Raw genomic sequence first — 18,714 nt, 5'->3', positions numbered from 1 at the left:
AGCAATATTGCTGTTACTGTATATAATGTTCTTGTTATTCTCACTTCATTTTGCATCAATTTGTATAAATTTCCAAGTTTTTTTCTGAAACAGTCCCTCTTGAAATTTATTGTAATGTATAAATACAGTAGTATTTCGTCACATCACAAATAGTTCAGCCTTTTCCCAATTGATGGCCAGACCTTCAAGAATCTTTGCCAACACAAAAAGCTGCTGTGAACATTTTTGTATATATTAATGCTTTTCCTTTTTCTTTGATCTCTTTGGGATACAGATCTAGTCTTGCTGGATCAGAGAGTTTATACAGTCTTATAGCTCTTTGGGCATAATTCTAAATTGTTCTTCAGAATGATTAATCTAGATTATAATTCTACCAATAATGCATTAGGCCTCCCTATTTTTACACATTCCTTTTACCAGTTTTTCATTTTTCTTTTCTATCATGTCTTCCCCTCTAGTACGTGGGAAGTAGTATCTCAAGAGTTGTTAATTTGCATATTTTAAATGATATGTATATATGTATACATGTCCAAACAGTTATTTTGCTGTACAAAAAGAATCGGACTTGAAATAGTGTACAATTAGCCTGTGAAGGGAATAAAAAAATGTAGGCAGACAAAAATAGAGGGATTAGGAATTCTATATAGTGGTTCATAGTCATCTCTCAGAGTTCTTTTGCTGGGTATAGCTGGTTCAGTTCATTCCTGCTCTCTTGGAACTGATTTGGTTCATCTCATTGTTGAAGAAGGCCTCTTCTGATGGATGAGTTGTTGAATTCTGATGTATGAGTTCTGTTGTTGAAGTATATAGTGATCTTCTGGTCCTGCTCATTTCACTCATAATCAGTTTATGTAAGCCTCTCCAAGCCTCTCTATATTCATCCTGCTGGTCATTTCTTTTAATAATTCACATACCACAGTTTATTCAACCATTCTCCTACTGATGGCCATCTACTCAGTTTCCAGTTTCTGGCTACTAAAAAGAGGGCTGCCACAAACATTTTTGCATATACAAGTCTCTTTCCCTTCTTTAAGATCTCTTTGGGATATAAGCCCAGTAATAACACTGCTGGATCAAAGGGTATGCACAGTTTGATAACTTTTTGAACATAGCTCTAAATTGCTCTCCAGAATGGCTGGATGTATTCACAATTCCACCAACACTGTATCAGTGTCCCAGTTTTCCCATATTCCCTCCAACATTCCGCATTATCTTTCCCTGTCATTCTAGCCAATCTGACAAATGTATAGTGTGGTATCTCAGAGTTGTCTTAATTTACATTTCTCTGATTAATAATGACTTGCTTCCCCAGTTTTCCCAACAATTTTTGTTAAATGGTGAGTTCTTGCTCTCAAAGCTTGGATCTTTGAGATTATCAATATTGTCATATTATTATGAGTATTTTACTGTTGTATATTTTGGACCTAACCTATTCCATAGATCTACTACTTAATTTCTTAGCTATACTTAGATTGTTTTCATGGTTAGTGCTTTTTAACATAGTTTGAAATACCTGTTTTGCTAGGCTGAGATAGTCCATTCTATAGATGAATGATTGATGTCCTAAATTTGACTAAAAAATTTCTCGGGTGAAAATGTACTGTGTTAACTAACCAAAAAACAATACCACAAGTCCATGAGACATTGTATTGCAGTTAAATTTATTATAAGAGAAGTGAACTTGCATGTGGAACCCTCAGCCAAGCAAAGAACTCACTAGACTTTGAAGATATGATAGTCTGCTTATCTACAAGAGTGCCAGCTGCAAAAGCAGCTAGTGAAGACTGACTGGTACCTATTTTGAATCCAGTTTGGAGCTCAGAACAGACTTTATTCTCCTGCCTACTCTGGGTTTAATGTTTCTAGAAAGTACAGCAACTCAAAAAAACAAATTTAGGAGACCTGTAGCAACTATGAAAACAATTTAAAGGAATTGATTAGGTCTTACAGATAATTCTCTGATTTATTTTCTTTGCTTTTCATCAGCCCTCAAACAGTGGCCGCGCTGCAGAACTCCTAGCAAAAGAACGTGGAACAGTACCTGGATTTATTGGTTTTGGTACATCTCAGAGTGACCTAGGCTATGTACCCGCTGTACAAGGAGCAGATGAAATAGACAGCCTGGTAGATTCTGATTTCCGGATGGTCCTACGAAAACTTTCCAAGAAAGATGTCACAACAAAATTAAAAGCAAGTTTATTTCTTTACCTAAAAATTTAGTCAGGAAAGTCTGTTTATTAAAATAGTATTTCAGTAGAAGAGTCAAAAGCATATATTCTTATGTTAGTTATGTTATTTATAAGGGAAATTAGATTAGGCTTACTTAGTGGGTTTTTTTTTTTTTTTTTTTTTTGAAGCACAAACTTCAGAAACATAGCCTCCAGGTGATTTATTAATTTCTTTAGAACTTTTATTACTTTGATTCCTATTAGGAAAAATAATGTGAATTTAAATTATTTTAAGATGATTTTAATAAAATGCCAAAAATTTCTAAATAAAAATATATTACCCTGTAAAGCATTATCTTGGTAAAGCATTATCTTAAGTATTTCCAAGTGACAGAAATAAAAATTAGAATAGATAACTTCATTTACATGATAGCTTCCATTTACATTTTAAAACCTTTTTGCCAAAATGAATAAAATAAGTATGACAAGTACACTGTGAAGGTATTTTGCTACTCTTGTTTCTGCAGAATATTAGTAACATTGTATATATTAATATTTTGCATTAGGCTATGCAAGAATTTGGGACAATGTGCGATGTAAGAGATGCAGAGATTGTAAAAGGTGTTCTTCCATATTGGCCAAGAATTTATTGCAAAATATCTCTTGTAAGTATGATTAAAAAAAAAATTTGTTTTAAAATTACTGTTTTGTTGCAGTAAGAATGCAGTTAAATTTGTATGATCTTCTTTTGGTGAAGTTTTGAAAAGAACAGTAAATTCTTTAAAAAAATGTTTGTTTTTTTTATTATAGCTTTTTATTTACAAGATATATGTATGGGTAATTTTTCAGCATTGACCCTTTCAAAACCTTCTGTTCCAATTTTTTCCCTCCCTTCTCCCACCCGCTTCCCCAGATGGCAGGTAGATCAACATGTTAAATATGTTAAAGTATATGTTACTTTGTATATGTGTCCAAACAGTTATTTTGCTACGCAAGAAAAATTGGACTTAGAAATAAGGTAAAAATAGCCTGAGAAGGAAATAAAAAATGCAAGCGGACAAAAACAGAGGGAGTGGAAATGCTATGTTGTGGTTCACACTCATTTCCCATAGTTCTTTCACTGGGTGTAGCTGGTTCTATCCATTATTGAACAAATGGAACTTATTTGGTTAATCTCGTTGTTGGAGTATATAATGATCTCCTGGTTCTGCTCATTTCACTCAGCATCAGTTCATGTAAGTCTCTCCAGGCCTTTCTGAAATCATCCTGCTAGTTATTTCTTACAGAACAATAATATTCCATAATATTCATATACCACAATTTATTCAGTCATTCTCCAATTGATGGGCATCCATTCAATTTCCAGTTTCTAGCCACTACAAAAAAGGGCTACCACAAACATTTTTGTACATACAAGTCCCTTTCCCTTCTTTAAGATCTCTTTGGGATATAAGCCCAGTAGATACACTGCTGGGTCAAAGGGTGTGCACAGTTTGATAACTTTTTGAGCATGGTTCGAAATTGTTCTCCATAATGGTTGGATTTGTTCATAATTACACCAACAATGCATCAGTTTCCCAGTTTTCTCACATCCCCTCCAACATTTAGCATTATCTTTTCCTGTCATCCTAGCTAGTATGAGAGGTGTGTAGTGATATCTTGTTGTCTTAATTTAAGAACAGTAAATTCTAAGGAAGGTTCTGAAAGCAAAGTTTAAAAAAATCCTGTGTTGCAGAGAGAGACTGGGGACTATATATTTATAGCTGTTTTTTTGTTTTGTTTTGTTTTGTTTTTAACATATTTTAGATCCTAATTACAGACTTATACAAATACTGTCTCATCTTTAAAGTTACTTATTCTGAATCATTGTTTATTTTTAAGATAAGAGAAATAAAATATTAAATTGGTTTCTTATACAATAAACTTCTTCCAATAAACTGGATTCAGAGCAATTGTTTTTTAAGCTGAGGCTATACAACATCTAGTACCTTTATTTGAAATGTGAAAAATTCAGACAAAAACATGTACTTGCCAAGTAAGATCACAAAATCTTGGTTATTTTCTTATTTTTTACTAGTGTTTGAAAAGAAATATCTCTAATTATATGTCAAATTGTGCATGTAATTATATTCTTAGGAGGATGAGACAATTACTTTTTAACAATATTTGTATTTTCAATAGGATTATGACCGTCGAGTTCGAGAAGCCACGCAAATAGCTTTTGAAAAACTTGTCCTAAAAGTAAAGAAACACTTGGCACCTCATTTAAAAAGTCTTATGGGATATTGGCTAATAGCGCAATGTGATACTTTTGCCCCAGCTGCAATTGCGGCAAAAATAGCATTTGAAGCAGCTTTCCCTCCAAGCAAGCAGTCCGAAGCATTAGTGTTTTGTAAAGATGAAATTATTAATGTAAGTTGAAAAAATTTATATTTCTATTAAAGTGTGTGTGTTATGTCTGGATGTCTGTATCTTGTGACTTTATTGGTATAGAGAACATTTGGTAAGAATACTCATTTAAGTAATGAAGATGGGCAGCTGCTTAATTACTTGGGGGCATTGAGAGCTTAAGATATAGAGTTATAAATTTAGAACTAAAAGGGATCATATTAATCATTAAGTCCAACCTTGTGATTTTTAGAGTTGAGGAAATTGGGGGCAAGATAAGTAAAATCCAAGAAGAAAGCTAGTTTGTATCAAAGGTAGGGATTGAAACCAAGTGTTCTGACTCTGTCAAGGCTTTCTGTCAACTTTGTATTTATTTGTAATCGTTTCATGAAGTCATTACTATATGTTGTCCTTGGCATTTTAGATATAAAAACAGAAATTTTAAAAATCCCTATTATTAAGTTTACAGTTTAATAAAGGGTCACCAAAATATGTCTTCAGAAAGATCACTAATAACTAGGGGAACTTGGTAAAACTGCTTAAAAGCAATGTATCTGCCCTGATCCTCAAAGGAAGATACAGAGAAGTGGAAATAAAGTTTGGGGGGAAGAAGTACATTCCAGATATAGGAAGATACTTGTTTAAATGTATAGAGTTAGAAAACGTAATGTTTACTTGCTCTGGGAAAAATCTGTTTTGTTTGGAAAATAGAAAGCAGAAGAAAGTGGTACCTAAACTAGTTGATGCTGGAAAATTCTAGAATTGAAAGTAAAGAGGAGAAATACATTTTAAATTTGGCGGGGATAGCTTTATATGAAGCTGAAGAGGAAAAACATGTTTTAAAATTTTTCATTTATTCTTTCAGCAAGCATTTTATTAAACATTCACTATTGTAGGAACTATCTTAGGAACTCAGGAACTTAAAAAGATAAAGTAAAAATGAAAGTGCTTTTGAAGAGCTTACATTCTATTGAGAAGCAAGCACCAAATTCACAGATACAAATATGCAAAATATATTAAAAGTAAATGCAAAGTAATTTTATCCTTTAAAGGTTAAAACTATTTTTATTCATTTTTGTAATATTCATTTATTTATTTCTTCCTAAGAAGCATTATATATTTCCTTATCTTAAACATAAACTAATTTTTAAAAAGTTTTATTGAAATTTCTGGCCATTCCATCATATTTATTTTTTTCTTCCTGAAGTTAAAAGACCAAAATAAACTTTTTTTTTCTTAACACTATATACATTGAAAAAAAAATTAATACTATTTTATTTTTCAAATAAAATAGTTTTCAACTTTAATTTTTGTAAGACTTTGTGTTCTAGATTTTTCTCCTTCTCTCCTCTCCCTCCTTTTTCTCCAAGGCAGCACGCAATTTGATTATGTTAAATATGTGCAATTCTTTTAATCATATTTCCACATTTGTCATTTCTGCAAGAAAAATCAAACCAAAAGAGGAAAAAAAATCACAAAAAAAGAAAAAAAACAAAACAAACAAAAAGATAAAAATATTGTGCTTCAATCCACATTTGTCTCCATAGTTTTCTCTGGTTGCAGATGTCATTTTTCATTTCAAGTCTGTTGGAATTGCCTTAAAGTCATTGCAATTGAGGCATGTTGAGAAGTGCTATGGCCAGCACAGTTGATCATCATATAATTTTGTTGTTACTGTGTACAATGCTGTGGCTCACTTCACTTAGCCATCAGTTCATGGAAGTCTTAACAGATCCTTTTTAAAATCATTCTGCTGATCTTTTCTTATAGAACAATAACATTACATTCATATACCAAAACTTGTTCAGCCATTCTCCAACTGATGAGCATCCATTCAATTTTCAGTTTCTCACCACTACAAAAAGAACTGCTACAAACATTTTTGCACATAGGGATCCTTTTCCCTTTTTTATGATTTCTTTGGTATACAGAGCCAGTAGTAAGACTGAGCATTTCTCTTTACACACTGCAGAATACAAAAAGAAGATTGAAATCTAGAATTTCCATTATATATACTCTTTTTATAAATAGTATATAATAAAACTGCCCTGTTTGTCTATTTTTCTCTACTAAAGACTGCCCTGCTTGTTTATTTTTCCTCTTGTACATTTAAAAATAACATTTCAGTATCTTTCCTTAATTTTTTTTTTCAGCCCTTCCTTCACTTATGCAACTCAATTAAAAACCAAGGAAGCAACATAATCAGGCAAAACAGATCCACACAGTGGCCATGTGCAAAAATGTATGTTTCTTTTTTTCATCTTGAGTCCGTTAGCTCTCTGGAGCTCACAGGTGGTCACTCCTTTTATCTTTCATAATTGTTTTCCTTTACCATGTTGTCCTTGTTGAAACTGTTCTACTTTTGTTCATTTGACTTTGCGGTGGTTCATCTCTTTCTAATGTCGTTCACAATTTGTTATGGAATAATAATTTACATTCATATATCTTAATAAGTTTAACCATTCCTTCAGACATTCCCTTAGATTCCAGTTTTTTGCAGTCCTTTTTTTTCTTTTTAATTTTCAAGGATCAGTAAGTTTTTTTCCTTTAATTATTACCTCCCAGTTGGTCAATCAAGAATTTAATAAGCACATATGTGCTAGAAATTGTGGTAAGTGCTATAAGTACAAAGAAAGACAAAGAAGAACTCCCGCATATTCCTTAAGGAGTGTGTTTATTCTAATAGAGGAAATACCCTGTAACTATCTAGTATGCACTCTCTCTCTCTCTATACATACTCATACCTCTCCCCCACAACACATGTTCACCTATATACATGTATACACATACACACACACACACACACAACACACACATAGATATACCCATACATATACAAAAAAACATATAAAATTAATCTGAAATGGCGTTAACATTCCGGGGGGTAGATCTACAGAAAAGATCTACAGAAAATGGTATTTGAATCTTTTTGGTTTGCTTTGTTTTTTGGTTTTTGAATTAATTCTTAAAGGAAGCCAGGGAAACTGAAAGGCAGAAGTGAGGGGGCAGAGCATTCTAGATAAGAGGGACTTTCATGACTTTTCACAGGCATGGAGGTGGAGATGAAGTACCAAGTTTAAGAAAGTGCAAGTAGGTCAATGTTATTTTGTCATAAAATGTATGGAGTAAGTGAGTAAGATGTAAGGAAGAGGCCAGATTTGTGACTCACTTTTAAGTGCCAAATAGGGAATTTTGTATTTAAATGCTGGAGGTTTTAGAAAGCCATTGGAGCTAATTGAACAGGGTGTAATATTACATCTGTGTTTTGGAAAAAGGAGGAAAAACCATCTAGGTTACAATCTGAACTGGGGTTGTGAAAGTATGACTGGAGAGGACAAAATAGTTCTACAAGACATGTTGGGGAGGGAGAAATGAATAATTTAGTGTTACATTGAAGTTGTGAGTCTGGTAACTTAGAAGAAAATTGTGCCCTGCATAGTAATTTGGAAGGGAGGGGTAGAGGGAGGATTTGTTTGGAAAGATGATGAGTTCTGTTTGGATGTGATGAGTTTGAGATGCTTATGGAGGCACTGAACTTAAGACAGCCAAAAAGCAATTGGAGATTCATGACTGTAGTTCACCAGAGAAATTAGAGCTGGGATATGTAGATCTGGGAATCAACTTCATAGTGATAGGAATTGTTAAGGCCATCCAAAGAGATAGTATAGCTGGAGAAGAGAAGAATACTTAGGACAGAGCCTTGGGGGAGGAAAAAGTGGGAGGGTGTGAAATAAGTGGGTGAAGAACTAACAAAGGAGACTGAGAATGAAGAGGCTGACATCAGTCATAAGATTGAAATCAGTCTTAGGAAAACTTGGAGAAGAGAGTTAATCTGAGAAGCAAAAGATGATACACAGTATCAAATGCTTTAGGAAAGTCAGAGAGGATCAGGATTGAGAAAAGGCTATTTGATTTGGCAATTAAAAGAGATCAATGGCAATTTTGGAAAGGTCTATTTAACTTGAATGTTGAGGATGCAACATGGGAAGTCATGTTGCAGAGGGTTAAGAGTCAGTGGGAGAAGAAGTAGGAGTATCAGTAGATGTTTTTCTTAAGATATTTGATCATGAAGGGGAATGGAACAATCAGAGATAATAAGCTCAAGTAAAGGTTTTTAAAGCATGGGATAGGTATATATATATATATGCTTATTAGATAGCAGGAAAATATAAATATGTAAAGGGCCTAGGTAAGCCATATATGACTTCTCCATTCATTTACACATACATAGAAAAGAAAGAATAATGATAGTAATTAAGATTTAAGGCTTGGTATGGTATGATTTGTAGTGAGATAGAAAAGGGAAATTGAGAGTGAAGTTAAGTTGGTTAATCAAGGTTTTGAGATCGTTTCCAGGAGTAAGAATATAGCATAGTTCAGTGTAGGGGTGATCACCTGAAAATGAACTGAAGTGTAGAGGAAATGGAATTCACAGGAGGATCAAGAACAGTGTTAGGGATCATAAAGCACTGGGGAACAAAAGAATAAGATAATTAGTTAAAAGGAATTTTAGGTGAGGATAAAGTTGAGGCTATGACCTTTTCTGTGTGTAGCATAAATGGATTGGAGTAGTAGGTCATGGGAATCGAGTAGATAGAGGAACTGGAATGTTTAAGGTATTTAAGAAGGTGACCACATATATGTATCCTCTATTAAGAGTACAGGTGATGAGGAAGAGAGATTGTGAACCAGGCATTAAATTCAGTGAGAAAGGAAAGAAAATGCTGTGGAGGCCATAGATATTATTCACCAGACTCTGGATTAAGTTATAAATTTGGGATAGCATGTTTCTTCCCTTTTTTGACCAGTCAGATGAAAGTTAGGTTTATTTGTTGATTCTTCCCCTCACCCCTTCTCTGTTTTTATATTTGTCTACTTGTGTACCTTGATTATGCAAGATAGTTTTCTCCAACCTTCCTTTCCCTGCCTCTACCCCACCCCCAGTATATTCATCTTCCCTCCCCATTTCTGTTCTTTTAAAATGATCAAGATATAGCAGAAGCCTAAATCATTTATTTCATTCTTTCCCTGTAAGGTTTTATTAAATGTTGCTGGCTATGTTATTCTTGACTGTAAGCCTATATATATATCCTTTGCTTTCTGGCTGTCAAGTTGCATATGATCCTGACTGTGACTCCTTGTTATTTGAATTATTTCTGGCTGCTTGTAGTATTTTTCCTTTGTTTCTAGGATTTTACATTTTGGGCTTTCTTTTAGGAAGTGGCCAGAGGATTCCTTCTGTTTCTATTTTGTATTCTGGTACTGAGAGATCTGGGAAATTTTCTTTTAAGATTTCTTTAAAGATGATGTTTGGGTTTTGGGTGGAGGAGGTGGGGTCATGGTGTACATAACTAATGATTCTTAAATTTTTTTCTTTTTGATTTCTTAGGTTATTTTTGTTATAAGATAATCTTCTGTTTTTACAATCTTGACTTTGTTTTAATAGTCTAATGGAATCATTGGTTTTCTTCTATTACCATAATTTTCAGGGATTTTGTTGCTTTTTGTTTATTTCAAAAATTTCTCATTTTTGTCTTGTTGCTATAAAAAGTGATAAATTTTGTTTCCTTTTGTGCTTATTCACTTTAATTTATTTTTCTCATCTTATTTTTGTAACTTGCATTTCTAGCAAGTCAGTGATGATTATTAAGTATATTAAGTGCTAATTATGTTTCAGGAATTGGGCTAAATGGTAATGGCATCCTTGCTTTACCCTCAGTCCTATTGGAAAGTATAACTTTTTCTTTATTACATATAATGTTTACTTTTGGTTTTGGATAGATATTTACAATTCAAAAGAAGAGTACACATATACTTATATTTTCTAGTTTATTTTCTTAAATAGAAATGAATATTTGATTTTGTCAAAAACTTTTTTCAAAATATGTTGATATAATCTTGTGTTTTTTATTCTTTGTAAGTTTGTTGTGTTTATATTCTTCCTTTTATTGAGCCAATTTAATTTCCATTAAAAATCCATAAAACTAATAGTATGTGTTCTTTCTAGGATATCCTACTTCCAAATTTTTATTTAAAACTTTGGTGTCTATATTCATTAATTTATAGATACTTCTTATCTTGGGGTAGACATACCCTAGAATTATGTAGATAGATTTCAGGGGTTCTGTGGAAACATTTACATCTTTAGTTTTAAGATTTTGAGTTCCAGATTTTTTTTCTCTTCTTTCCTTTCCTCTCCTCTCCTTACTTTAGCAAGCAATCTGATATAGGTTTTATATGTACATTCTTTTTTCTCTCTCTTTTTTTTTTTAAAGCTTTTTATTTACAAAATATATGCATGGGTAATTTTTCTTTTTCTTCTTTTTTTGCTGAGGCATTTGAGGTTAAGTGACTTGCCCAAGGTCACACAGCTAGGAAGTGTTAAGTGTCTAAGGTCATATTTGAACTCAGTTCCTCCTGACTTCAGGTTGGTGCTCAAACTACTGCACCCATGGGTAATTTTTCAACCTTGACCCTTGCAAAACCTTCTGTTCCAAATTTTCCCCTCCTTACCCCCACCCCCTCCCCTAGATGGCGGCTGGGTAGTTCAATACATGTTAAATATGTTAAAATATATGTTAAATCCAATATATGTAAATTCATTTTTAATATATTTCCATGTGAGTCATGTTGGGAAAGAAAAATCAGAACAAAAGGGAAAAACCACGACAAAGAAAAAACTAAACAAGAGAAAAAGATGAAAATATTATGCTTTGATCCGCCTTCAGTCTTTCTAGTTCTCTCTCCAGATGTGATATTTTCCATCCATATTTTATTGGATTACTGAATTGCTGAGAAGAGCTGAGGCTATCATAGTTGATCACCACACAGTATTGTCATTGCTGTATATAATGTTTTCTCGGTTCTGCTCACTTCACTCAGGATTGGTTCATGTAAGTCTTTCCAGGCTTTTCTGAAATCACCTTACTTAATCATTTTTTGTAGAACAACAATATTCCATTACATTCATATATTATAACTTAGTCATTTCTCCATTGATGAGCATTCACTCATTTTTCAATTTTTTGCTATTTCAAAAAAGAGCTGCTATAAGCATTTTACACGTGGGCCATTTTCCCACTTTTATGATCTCTTTGGAATACAGATCCAGTAGTGGCACTGCTGGATCAAAGGGTTTGCATAGTTCTTTGAACATAGTTCTATATTGCTCTCCAGAATGATTGGATCAGTTCACAACTCCGTCAACAATGCATTGGAGTCCTAGTTTTCCTACATCACCAATATTTATCACTATCCTTTTTTGTAATCTTAGCCAATCTGATTAGGTATTAAGATAGTACCTCAGAGTTTTGCATTTTTCTAATCAATAGTGATTTAGACCATTTATTTCATATGATTATAGATGGCGCTAATTTCTTCATTTGAAAATATGATCATATCCTTTGAACCGTTTACCAATTGGGGAATGACTTGTATTCTTATAAATTCGACTCAGTTCTCCATATATTTTAGAAATGAGGTTTTTATCAGAAATATTGGCTGTAAAAGTTGTTTTGCAGATTTTTGCTTCCCTTATTTTGGCTGCATTGGTTTTGTTTGTGCAAAAACTTTTAATTTTGTTATCAAAAGTATCCATTTTGTTTTTCATAATGTTCTCTAGTCTTGTTTGGTCATAAATTTCTTCTTTCTCTAAAGATATCACAGGTAAACTGTCCCTTATTCTTCTTATTGGTCTATATGATCTCCCTTTATAATCAAATCATGTACCAATTTTGACTATTATCTTGGTATAAGGTATATGTTGTTGCTCTATGCCCAGTTTCTATGCCATACTGTTTTCCAGTTTTCCCTGTAATTTTTGTCAAATACTGAGTTCTTATCCCAGAAGCTGGAGTCTTTGACTATTGTGTCTTGTGTGCCTAACCTGTTCTTCTGATCCACCACTCTATATCTAAGCTTGTCCCAAATGGTTTTAGTGACTGCTGCTTTAAAATGCAATTTTAGGTTTGGTAAGGCAAGGCCACTGTCCTTTGTCTTTTTAAAAAAAAAAATCCCCTTCATATTCTTGACCTTTTGTTTTTTATAGATGAATTTCATAATTATTTTTTTTAGCTCTAGAAAATATTTTTTTGGTAACTATAGAACTGGATAAGTAGACTAAATTGCCTCAGATCAGAATGCTCCCCTGCTTTTTTTTGCTTCTGCTAAAACATGCAATATTTTGCTCTAGCTTTTTACCTTCTACTTTGCATGTATCTGTTTCAAATGTGTTTCTTATAAACAACTTATTGTAGGATTCTTTTTTTTTAATCCACTGCTATCTGCTTCAGTTCTTCCCATTCACATTCATAGTTATGTTTATCACCTGTGTATTTCCCTCTATTTTATTTCTCCCTTGTTTATACTTTTTTCCCCCTCTAACTTGTCCTTCGTTACCAGTGTTTTATTTTTGACCAACTCCTCCCTCATTTCGTCCTTACATCTTCTCTCTTCTCTTATCCTTCCTTTCTCTTACTGTTTCTTCCCTCCCTTCTATCAAGCCTCCTATCCTTTTCTTTTCTCTGTCTTCTCCTACTTTCTTAGAGTAAGAAAATTTTATATACTCATCTGAGTATGTTTTTTTTCCTCTTTGAGGCAGATCTGATTAGATTAAGCTTTAGACAATGTTTATCCCCCTCCCATCTTTCCCTATATTGTAATAGGTCTTTTGTACTTCTTCATATGATCTAATTTGTCCCACTTTCCTCTTCTCCCAGTACAATCATTGTTTCTATGCCTTAATATCTTTTTTTTTTTTATATCATCACATCAGAGTCAACTTATAAGCATATACTCTATGTGTACACCTTATAACTGCCCTAATAAAAGATACAGTTCTCAAGAGTTACAAATATCTTCTCATGGAGGAATATAAACAGTTTAATCTTTAAATAACATTTTTTTTTTCCTTTCCTCTTTTCCTTTTTATGTTTCTCTTGAGTCTTATATTTGAAGATCATATTTTCATCAGAAATGATTGAAAGTTCCCTACTACATTGGAGGTCCATCTCCTCCCCTGAAAAATTAACCTCAATCCTACTGGATAGTTGATTCTTGATTATAATCCAAGTTTCTTTGTCTTCTGGTATATGATATTCCAGGCCCTCTGATCCTTTATTGTAAAATGTGCCAAATCCTGGATAATTCTCCTGGCTCCATGAAACTTGAATTGTTTCTTTCTGGTAGCTTAACGGTATTTTCTTCTTTACCTTATAGTTCTGGAATTTTGCTACAATATTACTTGGGAGTTTTCCTTGTGGGATCTCTTTTAGGAGGTGATCAATGGACTTTTCAGTGATTATTTTGCCCTTTGGTTCTAGTATCTCAGGGTAGTTTTCTTTGATGATTTCTTGAAAGATGCTGTGCAGGCTCTTTTTTGATCATGGTTTCTGAGTAGTCCAATAATTCTTAAGTTGTCTCTCCTGATTTATTTTCCAGGTCTGTTGTTTTTATATTTCCTTCTATTTGTTTACATTTCTTTCTGGGTTTTTTTTTTCATTCTTTTTTGGTTTTTGATGTCTCATAGAGTTATTAGCTCCAATTTGCCCAGTTCTAGTTTTTAATGTATGGTTTTCTTCACTTAGCTTTTGTATTTACTTTTCCATTTGGCTAATTCTTTTTTTTTTCCCCTGAGGCAATTGGGGTTAAGTGACTTGCCCAGGGTCACACAGCTAGGAAATGTTAAGTGTCTGAGGTCATATTTGAACTCAGGTCCTCTTGATTTCAGGGCTGGTGCTCTAACCATTGTACTACCTAGCTGCCACTACTAATCCTACTTTTAAATGTGTTGTTTTCTCCAGTCAATTTTTGTCCTTTTCCAAGTTGTTGACTGTTTTCTTTCATATCTCTTGGGTTTTTTTTGGTTTTTGGTTTTTTTGTTTTTTTTTTTTCAGTTTTTCTTCTACATTCTCTTACTTGATTTTTAAAATCCATTATGAGCTTTTCCAAAAAGGCTCCTTGAGCTTGAGACCAATTTATATGCCCCTTTGTGGTTTCACATGTAGGCATTTGTGGTATTCTTTTGAGATGGTGTTTTGATTTTCCTTGTCATCATGGTAGCTTTCTATGGTCAAAGTTCTTTTTTTGTCTGTCTGTCTGTCTGTCTCTGTCTCTGTCTCTGTCTCTGTCTCTCTCTTTCTCTTCTTTCTTTCCTCCCTTCCCTTCCTTCCCTTTCATCCCCTAACTTTTTTTTTTTTTTGTCTTAAACACATTGAAAGCATTTACAATATAGTGGAAATAATTTTTTCTTTGTTTCCATTCTGTACTTATTTATAAAGTAAATAAGTAAAAGTAGTAAAAGGTAGAACATTTTTGTTTTTTCTTGTTTGCTCCTCTTCTTGGCTTGCCTCTAATCCCAGTTAGTGTGCTGTCTCTCATAACTACCTCTTTTCAGATTTTAAGCTTTGAATGCCTGTCAACTAGGAATGCAATGAAACTTGTTAGAATTGAGTTAAGAGCCTGCGAAATCATTTTATGGGTAAAATGTATGATCTTTGGTTTATTTTGCCTGTTCATAGATTCTTTTTTTTTTTTTTTTTTTTGCTCCTTTCTATGTTTTTAGCTATATTACAGGTAGTAGAAATGATTAATTTAAGTGGTACCTATGTAAATGTGTAGTCTGTGTTGTATCAAACCCCAGAAGAGGAGAAACTCAAATCTGTTTTTTGCTACCTTGTACCAACTCTAGAAATAATTTTGCTAAGGAAGAGTTTGAAAATCTTATTAGAACTAGCTTTAACTTTAACAGATCCATGCTATATCTGTCCTTCATTGACTGCAATTTAATCTCTTATTAAGTGACTGTGTTCTGTTTCTTTTCACCTTGTGTAGGTGCTACAGGATCATCTTCTAAAAGAAACAGCAGATACACTTAGTGACCCACAGTAAGTTATACTATGTTTCTATTTATCTCATATTAAGAGGCCACTTTTTTTCATTATGAATTCACCTAGATATAATTAGTTACTTATTAAGGGACAATTTGAGTTAAAAGAAATGATTCTAAATAAAGATTTTATTCACTAAAGTATTTTTTATCAAAGTAAATGAAGAAAAATTATTTCCAAGTATATTTGCTCTGTTACATTGGACACATATGAAAAACAAAAGGTGATAGTCCTCCTTTGTTTTTTGTTTTGACTTTAATGTTTTGTTAATGTTCTTTTTTGTTTTTCCATTATATGATTTAAATAAATAATTTCTAACCCTAATAATTGGGAATCTCTAGAGAATGGAAGACCTAATTTCCATAATTTTTGAACTTTGTTGTGGAAAGAATTTATAGTGATTCACCTACTTGTGTGTCTTCTTGCAGTGTTCAAAATCACCCATTATATTTTCACTACAAAATATTTTCCCACGTGTTTTGATTTTGCAAATAAAATATTTTAATTTGTTCCACCTTAACTTTTTCCTCGTCAAATGTAGTAGCAGCCCTTTTCCCATTTAGCCCTGCTTATAGAGAATGATTGAAGAATCATAAATAACCCTGTGAACATGACAGGAAGCTGTTTAAACTTTAGAGTCTTCATCAAAGAGGTATTTTATTTCTGGATTCAGTCATTTCAGTGCCAGTGATCATCTTATCATCATCAACTTTAATAATTTTATAATCTCTAGAATCCCTTATTTAGTGTAATATATTATTTCCAAAGTGGTGATGAGAGGGATAGTGGAAAAAATGTTGTATATTGTTAGGAGTAGAGACTGTATATTGTAATTTTAAAACAGCCATAATATATATGATGTATATATGTATAATACATGCTGTAGACATATAATGTATGATGGGAACTTAAATCCTACCCAGTTAAGTGTTTGCTATGTGTAAGCACTGGGCCTAAAAAATATAGAATCATTAAAGAGTCTTTGCTATCAATTCATTTATCATAATATCTAACTGAAGATACTTATCTACATGAGAATTTGAGGAAAAGGGAGAAGGGTACTTAACATGAGCAGATTTGGAAAGACTTCTCATAGGAAATAGGATATGAGTTTTAGCCTTGAAATAAATTAGAAATTCTAAGAGGTGGGACTTGAAGAGGGAATGCATGCCTAGTATGTTTTTAATGTGTTCTATTACATGGAAGTTGGAGAGGAAATCCTATTCAGTAAGTCAACTGGAACAGAGAATTTGTGAAAGGATAGTAATGTAGAGTAAGTTTAGAAAAATAGGCTGGCGTCTGAGTGCAAATGTTGAAGATTTCAAAAAATTTTTATTTTGGAGGCAATAAAGAGCCATTGAAGAGATTGAGCAGAGGAATGTGATTAAATTTGTGCTTCACAAAGATAATTTTGGTAACTCTTCAGAAGAAGGTTTGAAGAAAAATCTTAAAGCTGTGGAAGTCTAGTTTTTATAGGCTTTTGAAATAATTAAGATGAGAGGTAATGAGGACCTTACTTAAGGTAACCAGCTGTGTAGAGAAAAGGGAATAATAGAGTCAATGTGACTTGGCAAGAGTTTGGATATGGAAGATATAGGAGTCAGTGATTTAACAAGCATTTTTAAAATTATGTTATGTTCCATGTAATATATGCTAAATGCAGAGAGAGAGAAATAAAAAATCCTTAAAAAAAAAAACAAAAAAACCTCCAGTTCATCCTTCTAAGGAGTTTTGCAGTCTGATGGTAAGACAACTTGTAAACTCTTATGTACCAACAAGGTATGTACAGGATAAATTTGAAATGCAGTAATGTTAGGGGGAATTGAGAAAGGGAGAGGGAAGAGTAAAAGCTAACTCTAAGATTAGATCCAGAAGGCTGTGAAAGAGAGAGGGAGGCTAGAGACTTTGCATAGCCCTGCCTCACTTAAATCCAATTCAGTTGCAAGTCAAGAAATCTCCTTCCTGATATCATTGGTCCTCTTTGAGAACAATAAAATGATTTTCCTAAATTGAATGTTTGATGATTAAACTCTCAAGTCTCCCTATAATCTCCTGGATGGGATAGTAGTTCCTCTGCTGGGCATTCAAAGCCTTCCATAACTTAGCTGCCTCCTCTTACCTTCCCAGCCTTACTCTCCCATATACTCTTTGATCAGTGATATTGACCTTTTTGATATCTCATGAACTCAAGTCACGCATCTTTTGGTTCTAGATATTCTCGGTGGCTGTTTTCTATGCCTGAAATTCTTTCCCTTCTTGTCTTTGCTTGTTGGCTTCCATGATTTCCTTTAAGTTCCAAGAAAAATTTCATCTTCTTACAAGGAGCCTTTGCCAATCCCTCTTCATTCTAGCTTCTTCATTTCCTGTTTATCTTGTATATATATGTTTATTATTTTCCCCATTAAATTGTGAGTCCCTTAAGAGCAGGAATTGCAAAGTATCTGACACATTGTAGTGAGGGAACTAAGGATGTTAGAACAGAAAGTGATAATGGAGATTGTGAGCCACACTGATTCTATCTTGTGACTTAATTTTAGCGTGAACTCAGCTCCCTTCCTGTTCAGTTATGGGTTTAGTCAAATTTCTAAGAACTATGAGAAAATTTTAATAATTGTGAGAGGACTTTATTTTATTGTTTGAACCTAGGTATGTGTGGGTAGGAAGTTGGATCATCTTTACCTGCTGCTTAGAGACTCTTAATTAAAGATTTCTAGGTTATGTTTAATATTCAGTCAGATCCAAAGATTGAAATAAAGTGTTTCCTCACAATTACATATCTCAAGCAACCCATGTTTTTTTATTTGAAAATTGGCCTTGTACTATTTTCATTTAATTGTATACAGAAATTTTGGGGAAGTAGGATAATTCTTTTTCTCATTTCAGGGAATTGCTCCTGTTCATTCTCCCCAATCTTTACTTCAATTAGAAATCAGATTACCTAGTTTTGTAACCTGGTTAATTATTTTCTTTTAATTAATTGGTTTTTTTTGATTAATTGTTTTTAATGCATAAAAGTTTGTCTCCTCTGTATTTGGAGTTTAGTGCCAAAGTGAGGAAGGCTACTACTCTCAATTTGTTGGGCAATAGACATGTGTTGATAAGTAAATTGATATTCTTGGAAGTATATATTTTTGTTTCCTCAGTCATCTTATCTTTCACCTGTCATAGTAGGAACCTAATAAATATTTATTGATTAATTGATTATTCTCACTAAGAGAGAAAAGAAAGCCTTAGAGGTCAGCCACAGAGGGTGGGGCAAGGATTTGAATCCT

At 33.1% G+C, this 18,714-nt stretch overlaps 1 protein-coding gene across 1 annotated transcript in view; it reads left to right on the top strand.

Annotated features, from left to right (window-relative positions):
• LTN1 (listerin E3 ubiquitin protein ligase 1) overlaps positions 1–18,714 on the top strand; it is a 95,276-nt gene that overhangs the window by 16,521 nt on the left and 60,041 nt on the right. Inside the window, exons 2-5 of the mRNA XM_074300606.1 lie at positions 1,987–2,190; positions 2,735–2,833; positions 4,350–4,580; positions 15,387–15,439. Of these exons, the coding sequence (XP_074156707.1) occupies positions 1,987–2,190; positions 2,735–2,833; positions 4,350–4,580; positions 15,387–15,439 (587 nt within the window). The remainder of the gene's footprint in view (positions 1–1,986; positions 2,191–2,734; positions 2,834–4,349; positions 4,581–15,386; positions 15,440–18,714) is intronic.

The sequence above is a fragment of the Sminthopsis crassicaudata genome, chromosome 3 (genome assembly GCF_048593235.1).
Source record: "Sminthopsis crassicaudata isolate SCR6 chromosome 3, ASM4859323v1, whole genome shotgun sequence".
NCBI classification, from domain to species: domain Eukaryota; kingdom Metazoa; phylum Chordata; class Mammalia; order Dasyuromorphia; family Dasyuridae; genus Sminthopsis; species Sminthopsis crassicaudata.
This window is presented reverse-complemented; position numbering and strand designations above follow the sequence as displayed.